Source organism: Perca fluviatilis, chromosome 24 (assembly GCF_010015445.1).
Source record: "Perca fluviatilis chromosome 24, GENO_Pfluv_1.0, whole genome shotgun sequence".
Taxonomy (NCBI): domain Eukaryota; kingdom Metazoa; phylum Chordata; class Actinopteri; order Perciformes; family Percidae; genus Perca; species Perca fluviatilis.
In genome coordinates, this window is record NC_053135.1 from 4,267,593 (window position 1) to 4,291,079 (window position 23,487).

Genomic DNA, 23,487 nt, shown 5'->3' on the forward strand with positions numbered 1-23,487 from the left:
GCACAAACCACCTTTGTGCCCTTACCTACGCAATGCGACGGGACAGTTCTCGGGTGTATTTGTCTTTGTCATTCTGGGTGTAAGCTCAAAAATAAATTGATTGTTCTTGTATTGGAACCCATGACCTTTGTGTTATCCATCCAGCGTTCCACCACACGACCTATCAGATTTGTCACACCTGGCATGTGTTTAGTTGTGTATTTGACTTCTTCATTTTGGGTGTTGGACCTGTAAAATTTAGTGTGTGCCCCTAAGGAGCTGAACCCACAACCTCCTGATCAGATCATGTGGTTATTATCATGCTGAGCTATCTATGATGATAGGAACCTTGTGGTTGGAGGTTGTATTTAACGTTCACATCACGAAGCGCGAAATGAAAAAATTCTTGTGCTTGTGCTGGGTTGATCCCTCAACCTCACATTGTTCACATCACCATCTTATCCTGGTGAGCTATTCCTCAGGATGGCAATTTTTTTCGTTCTATTATTTGTTCTTCCTTGGACATCTTTAGCCAATCAGGAGTCGGTGAGGGAGGGGAGTGTTTTTCTAGTTTTTTCTGCTCTGATGCTAGATCACATCCACTAGACGTGTCCATGTCAAAGGACTGATTTTGGGCGAACCTAACGACGTCAACATGTCTAGCGGATGTGATCTAGCATTTACCGGGAGGCCTCAGCCTGTCTTGCTGAGTCACTTCTCTCTCTATTAATGAACATTAAAAACACCATGCAAGTCCAAGAGTGCCGCATCGGACCATGTGGTCAGAGCTTGTTAATAAGCAGCTGAATGCTGTGTGGTACAAAAGGATGCTAGATCACATCCACTAGATGTGTTTATGTGGTTAGGTTAAGGCATGGGGGGGTAAATGCTAGATCACATCCACTAGACATGTTGACGTCGTTAGGTTCGGGCCAAATCAGTCCTTTGACATGGACACGTCTAATGGATGTGATCTAGCATCAGAGCAGAAAAAAACTAGAAAAGAACTCCCCCTCCCCTCACCCCGACTCCCTGATTGGCTAAAGATGTCCAAGGAAGAACAAATAAGAGAACGAAAAAAAATTGCCATCCTGAGGAATAGCTCACCAGGATAAGATGGTGATGTGACAATGTGAGGTTGAGGGATCAAATCCCATCACGAGCACAAGAATTTTTTCATTTCTCGCTTCAGTGATGTGAACGTTAAATACAACCTCCAACCACAGGGTTCCTATCATCATAGATAGCTCAGCATGATAATAACCACATGATCTGATCAGGAGGTTGTGGGTTCAGCTCCTTTAGGGCACACTAAATTTTAAGGTCCAACACCCAAAATGAAGAAGTCAAATACACAACTAAACACATGCCAGTTGTGACAAATCTGATAGGTCAGTGTGGTGGAACGCTGGATGGATAACACAAAGGTCATGGGTTCCAATACAAGAACAATCAATTTATTTTTGAGCTTTACACCCAGAATGACAAAGACAAATACACCGGAGAACTGTCCGCATGCATTTCGGAGGTAGCAAAGTTGGTTTGTGCTCGACTCTAAGGCTTCAGGGTCGAGTGTTCAAGACCGGCTCGTTGCCAGCGTATGTGCAAACACTTAGATAGGCCCCCAGATAGGAAAGAGAGGTTAGGAAAGGAAGTGCAGGCAAGAAGAGAGTAGGAGAGTATTAAGACAAGGACAGGCAGAGACCAGAGTAGGAAAACTCAGAGAAAGGGAGAAACCAGAGTAGGACACCTCAGAGAAAGGGAGAGACCAGAGCAGGAGAAAGGAAGTGAGCATTATAATTTTAAGAAAAAACTTTTTTTTAGATTTTTCTTTTTTTATGGACGAAAAAATAATTTACGTCCACTTTTATGGCATGGCCTGTGTACAACTGTGTAATAACACTTTTTGACATTTGTCTTTTACTTTTTGATTGATTTTTTTGTCATAATACAGTGTTATAACAATGTAATAACTATGTAATAACACTTTTTGACATTATGTATAACGTTTCTGAGCTTTTTGACATAATACGTACTATTACTTACTTTCTTATTAAATTATTTCATGACATACAATACTATGAGTATACAGTGAGTACGGAGAGAAGGCGGCATGAATGGAGTGAAGGAACTTCTCCGTTGTGGTCCGGAAACTCTGCACTCATCTGGGGAGAAAACAAGAGAAAGAAGAGTTTATTGGATTGTTCTGCTTCAATACATCTGGGTCCATTTCTTTTCCTTAAGGAGGAATAAAAGACACGCGACACAAGGTAGAGCTACTAGTGCTGAGAACTGTAGCTCCCAAGCAGAGGACGGGCCCTGTCTTGTTAACATCATTTAGTGTCTGAGCTGCACCCTAAGGTCAATCCAGCTGACACAAAGACCGGAACAAACGAAAGCTGTGATACATATTAATATTAGGGCTGCAACCGGGGAAAGGGCCCGATACCCCGTACCGCTAAACGATTCAGTCCCGTATCGCAGGAAGTGGGAACAGCAGCCGCTGCCAAAACCCACATACAACAACCCGTCACCGTCACACTTCCAACAAGAAAAGACATCTGCTGACATAAACAACAGGTAGTTTTCCTTATCAACTGCTTCTAAATCGTTCCAGGGTCAGTGGTTGACCTGTGGGTTTTTAATCCATGCTGGAGGAACCGCCTGTCCAAAGCTGTTTAGTTACTGCTGCTTAACGTCTACTTCTCCTACAGCTGACTGCCTGATATTCAGTGCTGTGGGTCGTTTATGGCAAAAATCTCCCAAATAAAATGACAGACTAAATAGGTTGTGATGTTTGGTGATGTTCTTATTATACTTCAGCAGAAACAACCCAACACAGCCTGGCTCTAACATACAGAAGGTAACAGTTCTGCCACTGGAAATATCTCTACCACAAGCAGGAATTCAACCAAACATGCAAACACTTAACCACTGACCTAACAACACAAGCATGTGAGCCATCAAGTCTTTTCTCATTATCATTTAGTTTGAGGACATTTCCAATAACAGTGTCTCAGTTCCTCCAGATAGAGATTATATATATATATATATATATATATATATATATATATATATATATATATATATATATATATATATATGGACTCTGTGTGACCTGACCCTTTCAAATCAACTCAATCCGTCAACATTACAGCCAGCAGCTGTTAATCCGGAGAGAAAGCATGTCCTACCTCAGAGCTTCAGCTCAGAGAAGACGTCCCTTCAGCTGGTCTCTACAAGGCTCCTCTTCTTCTTCCCAGATGACATCCATTGAGGCTGCAGATCTGCGGCTAGGAGACACATAAAAGCACTGCAGCCGCCACACAGCTGACAGTCAAAGTAAAATCACACAACGATAATCAACGGTTATGTAATGTATAGTTATATGTATAGTTTGCATTAGCACTGGAATGTGGAAATGTTCATGAATACAATGGCAAAGACCAACCTGCGGACTTCCAGCTCCCACGGACCATGTAAACACCAGTCCACCTGCAACCGTCTATTTGCAGAAACACAAACAAAACCGATATCAAACGCCATATTCCTTCTCACAGCGATGCCTACTTTTCTCCTAGCATCATTCCGGTGAATGTGACCGCGGGGGGTCGTCTGTTTATTCGCCCCCCAACAACCAAAGTAGCAACAATACAGACGTTAGCATAAGCTAGCTGGGAGTTAGCAACAACGGGACACAGGAACCGTGTGTGTTTGTGTATCCGGTCTCGGTATGGCGAGTGGATAGTGCCCCGGATGATGATTGCCTAAGGAGGGAGACTGCTGTGTGGCATTCAGTCCAGCCTCGACTGACCTCATAGTGTCCTCCATTCGTCTTTATGAAGAGGATTCATAATCCATAAATTAATCTGCTCAAGTTGCTACATGTTCAGAGGTCGCAGAGTCGTCTGAAGTCGGCCGGGGTATCCAAATACGAGTTTCTTTCAAATCACATATAAGGTAAACACATGGAGCAACCCCAGCTTCGGGTGCTGGACCTCAACATTTAGGACCCACTTCAGGTCCCATCTCAAGTTCCTGTTAATGTCACTGAGAAAAAACACAGGATGCTTTTAGTTGTCCTCTCAACCTGTAGAAGTTAGGAGCACAAATACTTTTCAGGCTTGACCCTCTACTCTATTACTCTTATTTATCCATTTCTGCAGCTGCAAGCTGTGTTGGTAGGCCCTATTTATCATGCTGAGCTATCTGTGAAGATGGACATGTTTGGGTTGGAGGTTCTATTTATCATTCAAGTTACTGAGAAGAAAAGGTGCATTTTATGAAGCCTGAAACGTATATCACCAAACAAGATTATCGGGTTATACAGCCATCTTTGGACTTAACTCAATGAAGTGATGATTGTAATTAGAACATATACAGTATATATATATATTTTTTATGAAACAAAGAATGTACATCTCAAGTCAATCACAAATGCTTTTATTTAATTCAACTATGCCTTTTTATTTCACTCAAGGGGTTTAACAGATGACAACTTGGCAGTTCTGTTTCCAATAAACTGGACAAGCAAACAGAATCATTGTGTTGAGTAATTCTTGTGTACAGCCTCGTTCCAAAATGTTGTTTATCCACTTTGAAAAAGAAAAAGTTGATATCTGAAATAAATCTGTATTTCTACATGTATGAATCTGCTCTTTCAAACTACTTTTTTTTGGTAAACGGATGTCTAAAAACCACCGATCAGAACATGTGGCTGTAGGTGTGTGATTGTTTTTCAGCAGGTGGATATTTCATTTTGGAACAGAACTCTTAATTTCTTCACTTATTTCATTTGAGAAACATTACTCATGCCAAATCAGGTCACTGAATAAATGACATCCACACTTCTCACTACTTCTACTCTGCTACAGGTTTCTATCATTCAGGAGGCTACATAGATAGCAGCTGTTGGTTTGCCCCCCCTCCCTAATAGTAGAGTAGACTTGTTAGTGTGCGCTGAGAAGTTTTATATCTTTTTTTGTATCCTATTCACTACAACCTGAGATGGACGATGTAATCTATTCTTAAAATTCTCTGAAGACCAAATTATACTCCTGATAAATAAATACATTATTATTCACAATAATGAGACATGTAGTAATTCACAGTACTCAGCGGAGAAAAAGCAGGAGGGAGGAGGGGGGAATATGGTACAAGTTGACTCATTCAGTTACATATCTTAGTCAGCCGATAATACAAACACAGTGTGCCTCTATATTTACAAACCCAGTACATTCCGATCGCACCGTAGCAGGCACAGTCAAGTAGTAATGACATTTACAGGAAGATGGCCCGGGGCGTGGAGACGCTGCCAACCAACAAACTACACTGCAGACATCCAAATGTGTCGCCGGTCTCAATCAGGTGGTGTTTACCATGTGGGACAACGTGTGTATGTAAAATATGTTTCAGTTTTTTTCAATTTCAATAGATTGTAATAGATAAAGCTGCTTTTGAAGGGAAAAAAAAGAAAAGAAAAGAAAATGCAAATGAATGTGCGTTTCCATCCGCTATTGTACAGTATGTGTAGTAGTTTGGTTCATAGAGATACCATTAAATCACTGCAGAGAAAGAGGGCCCAACAACATGGCATAATCAAAAGAGCTACAGCCATTCCTTAAATGGACCAAAAACATTAAAGTTGCGGGCTGTAAAACCAAAACAATGAGTGAAAAGAAGCTAAAAAGCTCCGTAGAGCTCAGGGGAATTGCAGATTATTATCTTTACTCACACCTTCCACATTACATGAAGTCATTTGATTTATTGTTCATGTGAAATATCGATTAATGCAGCTTTAAGGTTATGATAAATACTTTGATTTAAACCAAATTTGCATGGTCTTAAGCAATGTGGACTGATGTGGAAACTTTATTGAAAAGTTAAGAGGCATGTCAAGCCATTGTTATGTATATGTACCCTTATGGTTTGCAGAGCAGTTTTTGGGGTCAGCAACCTCTCCATGCTCAGGGCCCTGCGAGCCAGAGGCAGCCTGCCCTGCGAGGACGAGGCCCTTCTGGACGCATTTCACAACAACGCTAGCAGAGCAAAACAGAGGGGAAATCAGCATTACAGTGACGGTGAGGGAAAGAAAAGGAGAGAAAGAGCTGGAAAAAGGAGGAACAGAAAGGGGTGGCTGTGATGGACGTGGAGTAAAAAGTGTGTGTGTGGGGGGGGGGGAGGAAACGACACACACTTTGAGCAAAGGCTGGCGCTTGGGAAGGAGGGGCAGGCAGACACAGGTTGAACACGCTGCACACATCATAGCCCTGGCCTGTGTTTCCCATAGATACACAGCAGCCGGCAGGGGACCAGTTCCCTGCTACCAGGTAGTGTAACACAGGCATCAGCTTGTACCAGTTTACAGTCAGCTCGCACTGGAAATGGCTGAAGAAAGTACTAAACAGATGTCTAGGTTTAGGTCACAGGTGGTCTTAATATGCATTGTTTCTACGCGTAGTCTGTGTACCAACTTACTTTTTATATTTCCCTGCCTTTCTGTGTGTATCTATGGCCCACCATAGTGCAAACATCATGTGTGTCATGCTAAAGAGACAGACATGATCAGAGCACTACGCTGGTTTAGCGAAACCGAGCGGTCTAAAATATCAGGCACATTTTTTTAACTTCTCCTTGTCACGACCATTCAAGTTTTGCTACGATATACATCTGGCAGCACCAAAATTAGCCTCTGTGGTCAAACTCTTGGTCGCCAAGAAAACCAGCGGCCTTTTTTTTTTTTTATTTTTTTTATAATGGAAGGCATATTTTATATCAAGAGAAATAACTACAGATAGAAAAAAGAGATATGTCCGTGGAAAGGCGCCATGGTATAGTACGATGAAATAAAAGAGTCGGTCCTTTCGCCCTTTTCCTCCCAAAAAACAGGAACATAACCAGCACTAAAGGTAGAAGAAAGCGATGAAATGTTAGCTGCAAAATACCTGCACAGGGCTGCAGGACTCTCACGTTGTTGTCGTCGTCTGAGGAGGAGAGGCAGTGGGAAGTGCTTTTTCAACAAGATAAGGACATCAGAGAGAGCTTAGCTGGCATGCTGAAGGCATTTTTTTCTTCTTTTTTGGAGCAGAAGGGTTGTTTCCTAGTAAATGTTTTCTGATTTTGTAGGGGGTGGGGGGTTCTTTTAGGGGCTGTGGTGACTTAAAGCCTTGGTGGGCCGTCAGAAGCTCTCGGGCTCCTCCAGGAGGCAGGGCTGGGTGGACAGAGGCACGAGGGATGGGGACAGGCTTCGGAGGCCCACCCCGGAGCGAAAGCTGAGGTCCGGGGCTGGGAGTAAGGGCTTGAGGATGCTGACGAGGCAGAAGGCAGAGCCGCTGTTAGGGATGAAGTTGACCTTGTTGCGGTCGGGACACAAAAAGGGAGGGATGTCCTGCAGAGGTTTGGGCCTGGAAAACACACAGGCAGGGACACATTTAGCCTCCATAACATAAGTGTACTAATACAAGTGGTGCCATCACCTATCAAAAGTGTATTATTATGTTTAAATTGTTTGTTGGGGATTATTTTCAGCTAAAGATTAAAATCCTGGGAGTATTTGGGGCAGCAGGGCAATGTATGTAGGGTTGAGTCTAAATAAACTACAGTGTGTGTGTGTGTTGATGGTAATGAAGGAACATGTCACCCAGTGCAACACTGCGGCTCATTGATGTGTTTTAACAGTTTGTGAGAAACAATGGAGCTCTATGACACAGAGGAATATATCAGGCTTTGGACACACACACACACAAAAAAAAACACGCACACACACACACACACACACACACACACACACACACACACACACACACACACACACACACACACACACACACACACAATACTTGTTAGCAGATACATTCAGTGTTGGTTTGAGTGTACACATGGGATTTGTTCACAATAACAAAAATATGACCTTATTGTGAATATCAACAGACTTATTCTGGAAAGGATAGGTCTAGTTTTGTCAAATCCAACTTTAAACCTGGCTAATGTGTTAGCAAACAGCTCATTTACTGCTGGAACGGCAGACTTGATCATTCTCTGTGGGTTTATCAATACAAACGACACCTTTTACATACAAGCAGTCACTTGATTCATGTAAAAATATTGATTATGGCACAAGTTATTCAACGCTTTTAAAGGCAGTTTTAGTATTTATGTCACAGTCATTTCAGGTGCTGCTGATATGTTATAAAATCAAAAGTATGTTTGGTCCAGAGAAATAGTCATGGGGAGTTTTCTACTCACATGGTCTCCTCAGACACTTTGACTTTCTCGCAGCCCTCTGGAGGTTCTCTCTTGAACATGTAGCTGTTGTTGGGTCTGGGAGAGGCAGCGTATTTTGGCAGCGGGGAGCAGGGGCCCAGCTCTGAGGACGGGCAGAGAGGGGAGACTGGGGGTCAAAGGTCAGGTCAGCAACACATCATGTGTGTATAATACGCATTGGCTACAATATGTGGGGTGTGTGTGTGTGTGTTGGTTACCTTTGTCCTCATAGGGGCTGCCTCCAACCGTGTCATTGAGGACGGTGAGGTAGGAGGGCGAGATGGAGTCGGGACGGCTACTGCAGTTGCTATGGTTACCACTCAGGCCGCCCCCTGAGGGGGTCTGTGTGTCGATGCTGCGTGTGCTGCTGCTGCGCTGTGGGGGTACGGGTGGGGGTGCACGGTGCCCATCTGGGACATCCTGTGGACGGACACACACACACACACAAATGAGGTCACAATAACAACGTTGCACCAGGGGCTTAATCCCTGGACATTAATGATGGTAAGATTTGCATTGTTGCGCCAACATCAAAGTGCACGATGCGAGTGTACCGATTAAAAAAAGTGTGCACCGGATACAATTTCGGATGAACACGCAGATGCATTGTTCAGAACATGAATACAGCAGTAAACAAATATTGGGTATGTAGCAATATAGTAGAGTAATGGCACCCTAAGCAAAGAATGAGGACACACTCCCTCTGTGTGTGTGTTGTAATCTGAGCTTCTCTGTTCTTTGTTGTGATAGGCGGTCGGGCCGTGGATGCATGCGAGGGCCGTGACAAAGCGTCTGTATTTGGCGAGTTGGGGAACGGCCTTTGAGAGCCGTTTGGAGGCAATTATAAACCACTTTCATTTTTATATTGAATGTTAATTACTTCAGTTTACTTACTTAATTACTTAAGTAAGAACAAAACATTTCCAGGGAAGGATGAAACATTTAACAGTACATTTTCAGAACAGCCTAACCCCAATCTCTCTCAGTTAGTGGAACTCACAACGATGGTCTCTTCCTTTTCAGGGGTGTCTCGGATGATGATACGTTCAATCTCCTGGTTGAGGCCCTCCACGCTGTTGCGGAAACGAGGGGCCGACGACTTGGATATAGGGATGGGTATCAGGATGGTCTTGGGCATAGGTGACTGCAAAAGAAAACAAGACCCAAACACACACACACATGGCTGCAGTTAATATAGATTCTGCGCCTGTTTACAGATGTTGCAGTGAGCAGGAAACTTTAGACACAGACATGAAAAATATAAAGAGATGCGTCATTGTTTTTCTCCCTCCAATACAATGAAAAAAAATTCTACTTATTTTTATTTTTTCTTAATTTATACATGGACTGGTACTTTTGCTTTGCTCTCCTGCAAAAACAAATAAAAACACTTGATCACAAAAAGAAGTTTGAATAGCAATAATTAAAGTTACCTTCCTTTTTAAAAAAAAAAAAAAGCAAAATGTACTGTTTTTTTGCAATCAATACTCTTCATCTTTATGTTACTTAAAAGAGTGTTCCTGCTAGCTGGTGGCTCTTTGTATCAGTTAATGAGCTTTTCCAAGGTATTGTGGTAAAAGTTGCATGATAACTCAGCCAGTCCTCCTTTCTCTTTGTCTCATGAGGCCCAGAAAACAGGACAGCTGCACTCCAGCAGACTCCACAGGGAGCGTAAAACTGGCCCTGCCGCTGTCACCGACGCAGCAACATGACAGGAGTGGGCACTCAGAGCGTGTGTGTGTGTGTGTGTGTCTGCAGTATCAAAAGGAACCCAATTTAACGGACTTTTCATAGACCAGAGGCTGTTAAAAAAAAAACACGTCACATTTCAAATTAACAGGAGACACACACGCCAGATCCAAACAGAGACATGAGAAAAAGTGGGACGTCCTCAAAACGTTTCAGGTCAGGGAGCCCTCCTAGTTCCTCTCAGTTAGTTCCTGCCACATGTCAGACATACACGCACTCCCTCTATCGATCACCTGCGACTGGATGATGGCATGGCTGCCATTGAACGGGGACTTTCGGTCTTTATCCCTCCGATGGCGGCTGCTGCGTTTGCTGCGCTGAAGCTGCTGACGCAATTTGGCAATCTGGAGAGTTTCACAGACATACAGACAGACAGTGTAAAGCAGACTTAGAGATGTATGCAGACATATCTTGTTAGTAGTGGTGTGTTGAGTGATAACTGCTGCACAATGCTTAGAAAAAGCATTTATTTACAGCACATCAGAAAAGACCATTTTTCTGTCCAACTGGTTGTTTATTTAAGCAAAGAAACTGACCTCCTTGAGCTGGTCGGTGCTCCCACAGGAGGCCGAGCGTTTGTGAGAGCCCCTCCTCCTCTCATCTGCCCAGGCCCTGGGGGTCTGACACAAACACACACACTTACTGGTATGAAATATAAAACATACAAGCACAAAATAGATACATTTGGAGAGCCATAGGAGAAAAAAAAGTAACAAGAAAACTAGACCTGGATTCAATAATCCATAAATAATGCAAACTAGAGACCATCCTGCAATGGGATCACACCATCCGTGACGCCAAAACGGGTCAGGGCCGTACCCCAATGGCCCTTTACCTACTTCCTACCCCCCTTACTTCCTAGAATTGCAATACTAATTACAAACAAGTATCGTGGGTTTTATACGACAGCAACATTGTGTGTGTGTGTGTGTGTGTGTGTGTGTCAAGAAATGTTCTCCTAAGCGAAGTAAAAACACCTGAGGTGGTTTGGATCTGTTTGACTGACATCACCTGCTGTTAAAGAAAATATCTTCCAGCTTCTGTTTGACCTGAGTCTGGTTCAAAGTCAGTTTGTGAGTGAACGTCAGAGACAGCACGGCATGATGATGCAACCGTCTGCAATCTCTCTTAACCTCTTTGCATTGATTGCCTGCTTCATAAACACACATAGCCTACATCTTGCAAGCATTCAGTATGGCTTGTCTGAAGCAAGAACACACACACACACACACACACACACACACACACACACACACACACACACACACACACACACACACACACACACACACACACACACACACACACACACACACACACACACACACACACACACACACACACACACACACACTTATAATTTTTGGTTTCTTCTCCAAAAACAGGTTATAAATGCAACCCAGTGAAATCGTTTCACCTCACTGGCTCTCTCATTTCTGACAGATCAACTTTTGGTAATTTATGATATTAGCACTGTTTAAATACGAGATACAATTTCAAGAGGGGAAACCAGTCAAACCAGTTATCTAATCTTCCCGAAGATTTCACAAAAACAGAGGTCCACATTTTCAATCTGACAGAGGGGTCCTAACGTGTGGAACTTTTTTTGTGTGGAACGTTTGGTATGAATGAAACAATCTACAGAGCATATTTAAAATGCATACTGTACATATTAAATGTCATAGCCAATTTTCAACAGTCTAATTTGTTTGATATCATTTAGGTTGTAAATAAGCCCTTTTTGATATCTCTTTTCTTTGCACATACATTTGAATAATTAAAACTCATGCACCACCCACCTCAACATCAGCACACACACATGCGCACGCACGTGCGCACACACACACACACACACACACACACACACACACACACACACACACACACACACACACACACACACACACACACACACACACACACACACACTCTAACACCCCCCAGCACTCACCTGCGTCGCTTTGTCCCTCATGTAGGGAGATTGTTGGGGCTGGCTGTCGTCCTGAGGCCAGGGACCTGTCAGGTGAGAGCCAGCGAGCGCGCCCTGTGAGGGCCACAGCTGGACGCAATGGCGGGAGACCGGGAGGAGAATGAGGAGCCGAGCGCTCAGAGAGAGAGGAGGGGCACGCCGGAGGACGCGGAGGAGAAACACAGGAAGATGTGGGAGGTTAAGGCCACTGATGCAGTCTGAGGATGAGAGACAGAGAGACAGAGAGAGAGGAGTCAAGATAAGCTAGGTCTGCCTGTAGATGTAAACAAGTTATTTGTCGACACGTGGTAAACACATCAACAAATCAACAGACACACACAGCTGGCCTGCAGGATAAGCTCATGACTGTCTTGCTCTTGTCTGTCTAGGGTGGTGTGTGTGCATTTGTGTCTATGAGTGTGTGTGTTGCCAGATAGATGTTAATCCATCCCGTGCTGGGCACAGCGGATATGCCCCCCTCAAAGTCTCACACAGCCCTCCAGTTAATGGCATTAAAATGGCTTAAAGCACAGGGGGGGGGGAGGGGGATCACTGACCCTGATTCTGAGCTGCAGCAACATGTTCTGCATGATGGGTGCACAGGTCCACTGTCACACACCTTTATAAATGTCCAATACTCTTAAAAACAATGCTTTTAATGAGGATTTATGACCTAAAGCAAAACCTACGTAACCTTTGCAGGGTAATGATGATTTCTAAAACATGGTACAACAGTAACACAAGTCTCACAGCCTCAATAGTATCAGTTACAGCAATATCTAATGTTAGCTAAGACTAGCCACTATAACCTCCTGGTCATACAAGTGAGGCTGTAGCAGCAAAACCCCTGAGTGTATTGAATTGAGCAAAAGGGTGTTTTTACTACTTATGAATTCAACCTTTCATTTGTAAAAGGACAAAATTACTATTTCTTCATTCAAACATTACGTATTGTTTCTTTAATTTATCCAATACAGTTTGGGACATCTCAATGGCGAGGAGGGGGAAGGAAGGTTACTGGGGAACAAATTAATGCTTATTGCATTCAACTGCACTTGAAATGTAACTGTGATATCAAAGAAAAAAAAATCCCTTTTATTATTAATATTGCTTGTGAACACCAGTTTAAACAACAGAACAACAACGCAACATGCAAACACACACTTTCATGAACACAAAGCACCTTGCAGGTTAGAAAATGCATTTTTTTTTTTTAGCATGGGTCCTCCCAATGGGAAGTAAAAAAGCTACCCCACCCTAATAACAACACACTGCACATGCAGCATGTATCCATACGCACAAACACACAGCATCGTCTGGCAGTGCTGGCCCAGGAGCTAAATTTGGCGGAGGCCTTGACCAGCACACATTGCTGTTGCTAGGGAACGGGGCCAACAGATCTTCATTAACACACAACCGTGTGTGTGTGCACGCATGCGTGGGTGCTTGTGTGTGTGTGTAAACAGGGATTTGGGCATCAGCAGTCTGATAGCAAAATGCTCAGCTTTCTTTATTTGTACTGCTGATTTTCCTGTCTGTACACACAAATCAGCAAACCACTACAATGTACTGAAGGCTGACAGCAATAGTAGCACTGGCAGTAGTACTAACAGTAGGAGATATTACTTGCTAGTAAGGGATATAAATTCAGGCCTTCTTGAAGGAGCTGCACTGTTACCAACTGAGGTCATTTTTAAACCAGATAAGCTCATAACACAAGACCGACTTCAATGATCAGCCAAGAGCAAAAGAGGGACAGCCAACTTGCACAGAAAGTAATAAGCATGGGATGTAAATGTACTATTTTCTCCATTTATTAATCAGTGTATAAAATATCAAAAAATGCCACAATCATAATTTCCCAAAGCCCAAACTGATGCCTTCAAATAACTTATTTTGTTCAACCGACAGTCCAAAACCCAAAGATAGTCAATTTACTCTTATGCTATTTAGAATAGAGAAAACTGAGAACACAGCTACATATTCACATTTAAGAAGTCAGAAGCAGTGATATTTTTGTCACTTTTGCTTAACAAAGGACTTAAAATAGTCTTCTAATTTCTGTTGATTGACTATCAATTAATTGTTACAGGACTAGTTTACACTTTGCACACTGTCTGCCTTAACTGACGTACAGTATCTGTGCATTTTGAATGGCTCTGAACACCCACACAGGTGTTTTCAGGTAATCTGGCTGATTAGACCTCTTCCCAGGACTGTGTGGGTGTGTACACTATAGACTGATTGATTGACATATTCCTGAGTCTCCTGTTAGCTTTGTTGCACCTGTTAGGGCCTGACAAATTACACCAGTATCATTCTTATTGGTTGAGAAGATGTGTGACCTAATAAATTAAAATTCCATCTAAGCACCGGCCCACCTTCAACCTGAGCAGAGATCTAATCAGCCGCAATAACTGAACTCACAACCACACAAAATAAAAAATATATACATTCATCTTGCAATTGCCCGTTTTTTTAATCAAAAACTAGGCCTGAAGCAGAGACAATGCTTAAAATATACAACTGTGGGCCTACAAATCTCGACTACGCTTCCATTTCAATAAATACAATACATAAACTTATAAAAGATTGCTCCTTGTATATCAAATCTCCATGCAATCGCATGTACAGTGATATGTAGCCCAATTTTGTTTACTGGGAGACACGCATGCAACCCCTCCCCACACACATCACCCCCATCATCAACACATACTCCATGCTAGTATTAAGACCTGAACCCCATATGACAGAAGATTAGTAGCCAGGCTCATGAGGGTTAAAATTAAATATGTGTGTGTGTGTGTGTGTGTGTGTGTGTGTGTGTGTGTGTGTGTGTGTGTGTGTGTGTGTGTGTGTGTGTGTGTGTGTGAGAAGAAACATTACTCACCTGCAGAAATGTGATCAAACTGCGCTGCATGCAAAGGGGCATTCAGGGGCTCTTCAGCACCTCAGCCCCTGTTGATATTTTGCTGCTACTCGAAGATGCTAAAGAGGAGGTGGGAACATACAGGGCAAAAGGACGACAGTGCAGGCTACAAGCGAGAAAAGCCCTCTTAGATATAAACAGGCAGACATGGAAAAGATACTAAAACGTCTCCGCGGGTATTAGTGGTGATACAGTGTAGTGTCAAAATGGGCGTTGCAGAGCTCGCTCCCTGCCTCCTCGTCGTCGTCGTGGATGGATGTTTTTCTCTCCCGGCTGATGCGGCACGATGGCTGAAGCAGCTACCAAAAACGCTTTCTGGTCGACAAAAAAATGAATATAAAAAGAGTAATGTGCGTGGTGCACCTGGCAGAGTTCGTGAGATGTCGGAAAACGACGGAAAAAATTACAGAGGGACAGAAAATACAGAAGGGATAGAAAAAGAAGGCGGTGATGCTGGGCTAGCCTCGGTTGACTGGAGAGGGACCAGTGTGAAGCACGGCGGGATAAGCACTAAAACTTCCGGTTGTTGTTTTCAAACTAAAACACAAATGTCCTTGACCAAGGCGCTGGGGAAATAACTGGAGTCGGTCCCCGGTGCGGCTGTCCTCTGCTCCTGGGTATAGGAGGAGTTAAATGCAGAGGATACATGTATTTCCAATGTTTGTGAGTGCTGAGAAATGACAAAATAAATCTTAATCATGTTTACGCTATCTTGAAGTCAGATCATGTGTTGCAATCTAGTTTTAATACGGCATATTATAATTTTGTTTATGTTGTGTATTCTTTAATATATGTTTAATCAAATGACCACACAATCTGGGACCAGTGTAGCAACAGAACAACTGGAGACTGATAAAAAGGAGGATTTGCAATTTTTTTTCCCCGAGGAGGGCACCCTGCAGATTATTTTGCACATGACTAAAGACTACAAAAAAAACACACACACACTGCAACATGTTTATATAGGTTTGTTGCCATATAAATTTGAGCTCCCTAAAATGTTGTGACATCTTGCACTTGCAAGTATACTTGACAAACATCATAAGGCCACAATTGAAAAACCGTCCCAATTCCATATTCATTATTTTGAATGCGAGTCGGTCACTTTCCGGACCTGTCGTGCTGTCCGGGCTACCTCTAGCTGACTTGACGCTGCCGAAGGAGAGCTGTGACGTGCTGCTCGTGCCGATGATGCAGTTGCTAGGGCGCGTGGAGCAGACGGCGGAGAGGAGATGTGAGGTAAACAAGTGGAAGACAGGAAATGTCTCCCTCCTGTGTCCACTTTAGCAACTGATGGTATTTGGACAGGGCTGCACAAGTCTGAATTCAATCTGTTTCGGACTCCCTTGTCTAATATACGGTACGCAAATAATATTGGTACCAAAATGGTAAGTTTTGGTACCAAAAGTTATATTTGGAAACTATATTATTTTTTTAGTCTTGCTCTTTCCTGGTAAAATTAAACTCCTACTTTACATAGCCTACTTGTATCAATGGCCTACAAATTATGAAAATATTAAAATGCACACCTGAGAAAAATAGAATGGACAATACACAGCCAGTGATAGGTTTTAAAGGAAAAGAGCAACATTTTGGGTAAACCTCAAATTATTTTCTTTTTAACTTCTTTATACAATCACTACTGATATTTTTCCTTTTCCGTTACTTTCTAAAGAAAAGGCCTGAAACCCAAATGAAACATGTCCTCAACAGATATAACCAACAATTGTTTCATACATTTATTGAGTTTATTTTCTTCCATATTGACTTGAAAATGTTTACAGAAACTGTACCAAGCAGATGCATAGCAATGGAATCAAAGGCCATGTCCATTGAATGCAAAACAGAATTCCATAAAAATGATGCAAATATCAATGCAATACATATACATGTTTTTTTTTCATACAAATTACAGATTACAAAAACATAAATGAGATCTTTTCATATGCCCTGAAGCAGCACTGAAAATACAGAATGAGTACAATGACATTTCAGCACGCCTGTACAGCGCTAGGCCCCAACAAATGTAATGCTTGCTGACGTAAAGAAACACAACACGTTCACACTCACACACACTGAATCAGTCATTCCAACATCAAGGGATGAGACAACAAGAAGCAGAAATAATATCCAGCGTGCTTCAGAGGGGTTTGGTTTCTTTTGGACTAGTTTCTGATTTCCAACAGAGTTCAAAGAGCAGAATCTGGGCTTTCTAGTCTTTCGGTCACATACAGACAGCTAAACACACAGTCCACAGTGAGGTCAGGTGATAGTGATACAGTGATTGAGTCGGCCACTGTAACAGATCCCTCCACAGATTTGATTCTGGTGATTGTAGTGTTAAAAGACCCCAGAGTTTGAGCCATTTCCTGGTGTAATTGTGCAAGCAGAGGAGTTCCATTTTTTTTTCTTTTTCAGTCAGTTCGGATTGATTGTTAGTGTTTGTGCCCCCCTAAAAATAGTCCAGAGAAGAAGGAAAGAGTAGGATTGTCATCCATTTTCTCCTCTTGAGTCAGGGGGGTGATAGTGTACAGTGGATTGTTTACAAAACGATTGTGACAATTCATAAGTGCAACAGAGATTAACATATTAAAATAATGACGGGATAAAACAATGATCAAAATAATGGAAGCGATAAAAACATCGAAAGCATCTAAAAGCTAAATCCTATTGCACAATAAAAATTCGAAAAAAAAAAAAATGGATACATAGTCGAAAAAAGAACAATTGGTATTGCATACAAATCAAGGAAATACATTTGTTTTTTTAAAGTAGTTTGTTCCGTCTTAAGACCATCAATTCTTTTACAGTGCCTACTCCCGAACAATGCTTGATACAGCAAAGTACGAGAAAGAGAACGCTCAAAGGGTTGATTGTTTTTCAGCCTTTTTAAGTTTAGAGACCACTTCTTGATGTGGTCGCAACAAACAGGATTTTCTAAACACTGATTTTAGTCGGTTGAAAGTGCACATACAAAGAAAGAAATCCACTCAAAACATTGCTATGCTCATGAGGATGTAACAAAGAAAAAACGACAAAGGGAGATTAATAAAACGCGGAAACAGAAGCGGATGAGAATGCTGCATAGCTGGATTCCATTTAAAGCAATGCCGTCATCAGAAAGACACAGGAGTGAGAAAGACCTAATTACTGTACACGATCAGACTCGACTGGTAGTTCACAAGAGCCTCCATAGCTTCCTCTTGCTGATTTGGAGCAGAGAGCTCAGACAGAAACCAAACGCTCTCTGGTGATTTTTTTTTCAGTCTCGCCAGGGGGCCTGAATTCACACGTGCGTGTCGCTGGGCTCGCTGGCCATGCTTCCCCCGCAGGTAAATAGCCGAACTGGACTTAGGCCGGTTCTGACTGTGAGCTTGACCGCGGGAGGACCCGTTGTTGTTGACCTCAGGCCCCCTGGTGTCTGTGGAAATGACCCATGTGCTGGGTCGCCACTTCTTCAGGGAATAAGGCGTTTTGACGCGCTTCTTGATCTTGTCTCCTGTCCCCAAGGCTCCATCTGGCTGTACCAAGCCCTCCCCTGGAAAACACGAAGGAACACCCATCAGTACCGTGTTGCAAGTTTCTATACCGGTGTACATGAAACATGTACACAACCAGTCTCCTGTAGGTGGCTGTGTGCGTGTCCCTAAAAGAGGTCGCATAAGCATTACTATTTATTTAGTCTGGATCAACGTACAAAGGAATTGTACAACATACAATTTCCAGGACAATTGCCTGACATCCGCGTCCGCTCTCTGTGTGTTGCCGTTCTCAAAATCCCTTAGCTACGGGAAACAAACTTTGAGCTAGCAAGCTACACACCGGAAAATGTTAGTATAGTTTTGAGTAAAATTTGGATCATGCAACAAGGCAGGCCTGCTTGGTTCTTTCGGGGAATGATTGTAAATATTTACAAAGGATAGTTTTATGGCATTTACCATCTCACTGGGACATTTTGGGACCGATTGGTGGGATTGATTACGGCGATACACTGGTAAGAGCTAATGAGGTTTAACCATGCATCAGCTGATTTAAATAGCTCACGTTACTGTATTGTATCAACAGTTAACTTCATTTAATATTGTAGGTGGCGTTTTCTTTTGCGGGGTGGAATTGTTCCACCAAAACAAAACTTCCTGAGACTATTTTGCAGAGTTGCGTAAGGAGCTTAGCGCCGCCCAAGACGATTGTGATTGGTTTAAAGAAATGCAAACAACCCAGCGTTTTTTTTCTCCTATCCAAGAATGTATGTGTGGAGGGGCAAGACCTTTCTCCACAGCACTGTGGTGATAGGTCTGGCAATGCAAGACTACTATTTATTAAAAGAGCACTCCAGCATTTCAGTATTACCCTTCAATAAAGTTGGGGAGATATTATCATAATCATAGAAATAATCATAGTAAAAGTGGATTTAAAAAGAAAATACAGGACATGTCTCACTTCACCCAATGCAATTTGGTATTAAAAACATTGATTCGACTGAGACTGCCAATTGGTATCTCATAGAACAAATGAAGTCAAAGCTTCATGGGGGTGGTGCTGTAGGAGCAGGATTCTTAGATTTCCGCAGGGCATTTGACGCTGCAAATCATTAATGTCATCCTGTCGAAGCTTTAACGTTTTAAATTTTTCTGAAAATTCTACGAGATGGATAGAGTCCTATTTGACAATGTGAAGGCAATGGACACAGACTGGAACAAAGCTCCGTAGCCTATAATGTTTATTCTCTGTAGCCATTATTTGATGCCATAACTCCTTTGTGGATTTGCTGCCCAGGGACCGCTGATGAAATGTAGCTACTGAGCTAATTCTGGGACAGTCAGTGACTGTCCATTGTCCCTGTTAAATAAACAAATAAATATTGTTAAAAAGTAACATTACACAAAAAATATATATAAATCAAATCAAAGCAGCACATTTCCTGACTTAGCTGACCTAGCCCCTATTTCAGCTCTAAAAACACTTGATCCTCCTTTTCCCATAATGCAACTAACTCAATAGACCCTTCCTGCCTGGTAAATGTTCATTTCTTTTCAACTCCTTGCCCCAGGAAGTCATAATAATCTGATATATGCATAAGAATGCAGAATATGTAGGCAATGGGACAAGATTTTGGTATCAGAGGCGTTTTGGTTTCCGTTTGTAGTCCGAGTTGTATTGACCAATCACATTCCAGCGGGCTTTGGTTGTATGCAGGTAAACAGAACACTTTGGCAGAAATGCAATCTCGGAATCAATCGGCTATTGTCTGACGAGGATTCCGTTTTTTTATTATCTTTTCAAAAATGTCTCTGCATTCATATGCAGATATCGGTTTATAGAGATTAGTTGTCTTTCAACTCCAACTCCATTCTTACGTCTCAAGTTGCTAATTGGACACTGCCCACAGAAGAGGAAGTCTTGGCCAGAATATCCACTGACTAGACCACCTGAGGACATCACTCTGACACTAGGACATCAGGGTTTATTTTCACAGGCTGAGTAGTTGTCCGCATGACGAACAAACTGATCTTTAAAATTGGTGTAGTGTTCCTTTTGAGCCTACATAGTTCATCATACTTGATCTACACAATAGTTAATAATAATGTAATTGGGCGCCCAGATAACTCAGTTGGTAGAGCAGCGGGCCCGGGTTCGACTCCGACCTGCGGACCTTTGCTGCATGTCATTCCCCCTCTCTCTCCCCTTTCATGTCTTCATCTGTCCTCTCAAAAATAAAGGCCGAAAATGCCCAAAAAATAATCTGAATAATGTAATTCAGCTATAGTGTTGAAAGTATTAGTCAATTGGGTTAGTCAGTCAAAAACAAAATAATCAACTATTTTAGTAATTGACCAAATCATTTAAAGTAATTTATACAATAAAAATGCCAAACGTTTGTATGGTTTCTCCAATGTAAGGATTTGCATGTTATAGAATTACTTTAAAGAATAACTATATTTTTGTTTTTGTCAACAAATCCCATGTGCACATTCAAACCAACAACGAGTGTATCTAGTAAGACGTATTGTGTGTCTATCAAAGCCCGATACATCTTAAATCTCAGAGCCACAGAGCTCCGTTGTTGTTGACCAACGGTTAGAAACATCAATGAGCCGCACAATTGCACTGGCCATGACAATCTGGTGTGAGGTGTTGGTGTAGAAGATCACCTAGTGAGGCCAGATCCTGCGTTGTGAAGGACAGGTCCAGGGAGTTGGGTCTCTCAGGCCTGCGGGCTCTGGGCTGCCTGAGCAGGGCCTCCCCTCTCATGGTGACCGGAGCTTCCCCCTGGGGCACAGCGGTACCGGATCCCGACCCCGAGCTTTCTCCTGGGGGCCCAGTGGTTTCCCTGCTTCCTCCCTCCCCGCTCCCCTCCTCCTCTCCTCCATCACTCTCTCCTCCGCTCTCCCCGTCCCCCTGGCCGTGGCCGGTGTTGCTGTTGTTGTTGTTCGTGTTGGGTCGGGCTGAGCGGAGAGCTGCGACACTCGCGGGCGTCTCTCGCGTCGGGATGCTCTCGCTCGCGGCTCAGGAGCGGCTCGTGTTCGTCAGGGCTGGCTGTGATGACGCCGAGGCTCAGGCGGCCGTCGTCTGATCTCAGGGCTCCGGATCCGTTCTGAGTTATGCTGGATCCTCCAAAACCGGTGGCTCCACCTGTGGCAAGGGACGAGATCCCGGCGCTGGCGTGACCGTTAACAGCGCCATTAATGCTACCATTGGCGTGCGTTTCTCGTAGACCGGGTGTGTTGTTTGTGCCTGTGCCCCGATGAGCCTCTACAGCGGTGTTTGTGCCCGTTACTGCACCAATGTTCATCTTTGTTCCCTCCACCTGCCGCAGGTTGGACTTCCCCGAGCGTCCAAACTTGAACCTGAGTGAAGACGATGAGGATTCCTTCTTGGCGGGCTTGGTGCGCAGGGGTAGACTGGACGGCCTCTTGGGCAAATTCTGCTGCTTGGGCAGGGGGAAGATGGTGCTGGGCAGGGGGGCGGCAGGGTCTGACGTGCCTGCGGCCTCACTGGCCATCTTTATGAGGGGGTAAAGGAGGCTGGAGCTGCCAGGGCTCAGTGGATCTGGAGAGCAGAACTGCTTCTGCGAGTGCTCCATCAGGTTCTCATCCGAGCTCTCCTTCAGGTTCTTGTCCACCTCTTTCGGGTCAAGCTTGGTGGTTTCCAGGTCTTCCTGGGTCAGGTGAAGGCAGACGGGGACAGTGGCGGTCCCTGCAGGTCCCTCAGAGTCCGAAATGATAGTGGTGGTTGTAGTGGAGGCGGAGGGGCTGCCTCTCAGGCCCATGCTGGTGCTGCTGCCCTCTGGGCTGGGCAGGCGAGCGTTGGCTTGCTGCTGGCGCTCCTGGTTGATGGAATTCCGGTTTCTCTCTCCGGTCCCAGCCCCAGCTCGACCACTCACAGAGCCAGTGGTGTCAGCCTGCGTGTTCTTGGCAACGCCCTCATGCTCTTCAATGTAAGTAGAGGGGTGGTCTGTGTATGGGCCAGACTTTGGCGTCATACGATTTCTGGCAGAGAACATAAAGAGGCAAACGTTAAAGAAAACGTTTGAAACAGGGACAACAATGATATAGGTAGTTCTGTGTTCATGCCGACCTCTCATTGTGCAGCGTGGTGGACATGGGGTTGAGTGTAGGGCTGACAGACTTGGAGCGGTCCCATATGAGGAGCAGTTCTGCCAGTCGTTCCTCGGCACACTGCGCTGTGAGTCGGGCCTCTGCGTCCTGGTCCCAACAGTCCTCCATCGTCTCTTTCAAAGAGCGAACCGCCTGGAGGAGACACGGTTTTAATATTTAACAATATGAGCAAAATAAACACTGATTGCTATAGAAACATTTCCTGGAAGAAGGGATCACTTGAGCAAGGGATCTCTTCACAGCCAGTATAAACAAGAGGCAGAATTACAGCAACAAATACCTCTTTTATTGTCACTATGTGCATGTCAGTATTGTTTTAAGACAGACGAGGGAAAGAATGATGCAACAAAGGTCCCCAGCAGGACTAGAACCGGGGATGTTGTTGTTAATAGATGGGGTCTTAAGCCCTATGCCACAGGCGTGCCCATAATACCAGGGGCTTTTAAGCTCAGGGCAATCTTTAAACGACAGGTTCACATTTTTTCAGGTCTATGAATACAGTTATTGGTCGCTGTAATTGTTCCTCCTTTCCATACCGGTTGCAAAAAGATCCCTTTATAGGGTAATTTCAATGAAAGTGATCGGGGAACTCACAGCAGTCATTCTGTGTAAAACATGTATTCCTAAATTCAGCCCAAACTAGTACAAGTCTTTAGCAGTGTGGTAGTTAAATTAAGAGGGCATTTTCTAAAGTTAGTCATTTTTGTGCCAATTTCCTCTTCAGCAGTTCTGCAAGTAATCACACTTCCAGGAAACACAGATGGGGAATTTCAAACTAAAAAGACTAACTTTGGAGGATATTAAACACTATTTCCCAGCTTTATTCTGGGATTCTTGTTGGAAATTAGCTCTATATACAGAAGATAGACAGATACCTTTATCAATCTCCAGAGGGGATTAGGTTTACTAGAATATCTATATGTGAAATCATTTTTCTGAACATGCCAGAATTTGAATCTGGCCAGTGACCTTGATTGCAA

At 43.4% G+C, this 23,487-nt stretch overlaps 2 protein-coding genes across 3 annotated transcripts in view; both read right to left on the minus strand.

Annotated features, from left to right (window-relative positions):
* Nucleotides 1–1,960: 1,960 nt before the first annotated feature.
* fam117ba (family with sequence similarity 117 member Ba) lies at nt 1,961–15,404 on the minus strand. Of its 2 annotated transcripts, none has more exons than XM_039793407.1 (10): nt 14,850–15,404; nt 11,942–12,177; nt 10,527–10,610; nt 10,224–10,334; nt 9,242–9,385; nt 8,460–8,661; nt 8,224–8,344; nt 3,431–7,382; nt 3,174–3,272; nt 1,961–2,144 (listed from the first exon to the last, which is right to left on the minus strand). In XM_039793407.1, the coding sequence occupies exons 2-8, from the start codon at nt 11,960–11,962 to the stop codon at nt 7,157–7,159; spliced, it is 909 nt and encodes a 302-aa protein (XP_039649341.1). In that variant the 5' UTR covers nt 11,963–12,177; nt 14,850–15,404; the 3' UTR covers nt 1,961–2,144; nt 3,174–3,272; nt 3,431–7,156. The 2 variants fall into 2 exon arrangements, with proteins under 2 accessions (XP_039649341.1, XP_039649340.1); XM_039793406.1 differs by having other exon boundaries at nt 3,174–3,309.
* Nucleotides 15,405–16,613: 1,209 nt separating this feature from the next.
* Nucleotides 16,614–23,487, minus strand: part of LOC120554467 (bone morphogenetic protein receptor type-2-like) — a 55,787-nt gene continuing 48,913 nt past the window's right edge. The window contains 4 exon segments of the mRNA XM_039793374.1: nt 16,614–18,426; nt 21,041–21,360; nt 21,362–22,378; nt 22,467–22,639. Of these exon segments, the coding sequence (XP_039649308.1) occupies nt 18,032–18,426; nt 21,041–21,360; nt 21,362–22,378; nt 22,467–22,639 (1,905 nt within the window). The 3' untranslated portion in view covers nt 16,614–18,031.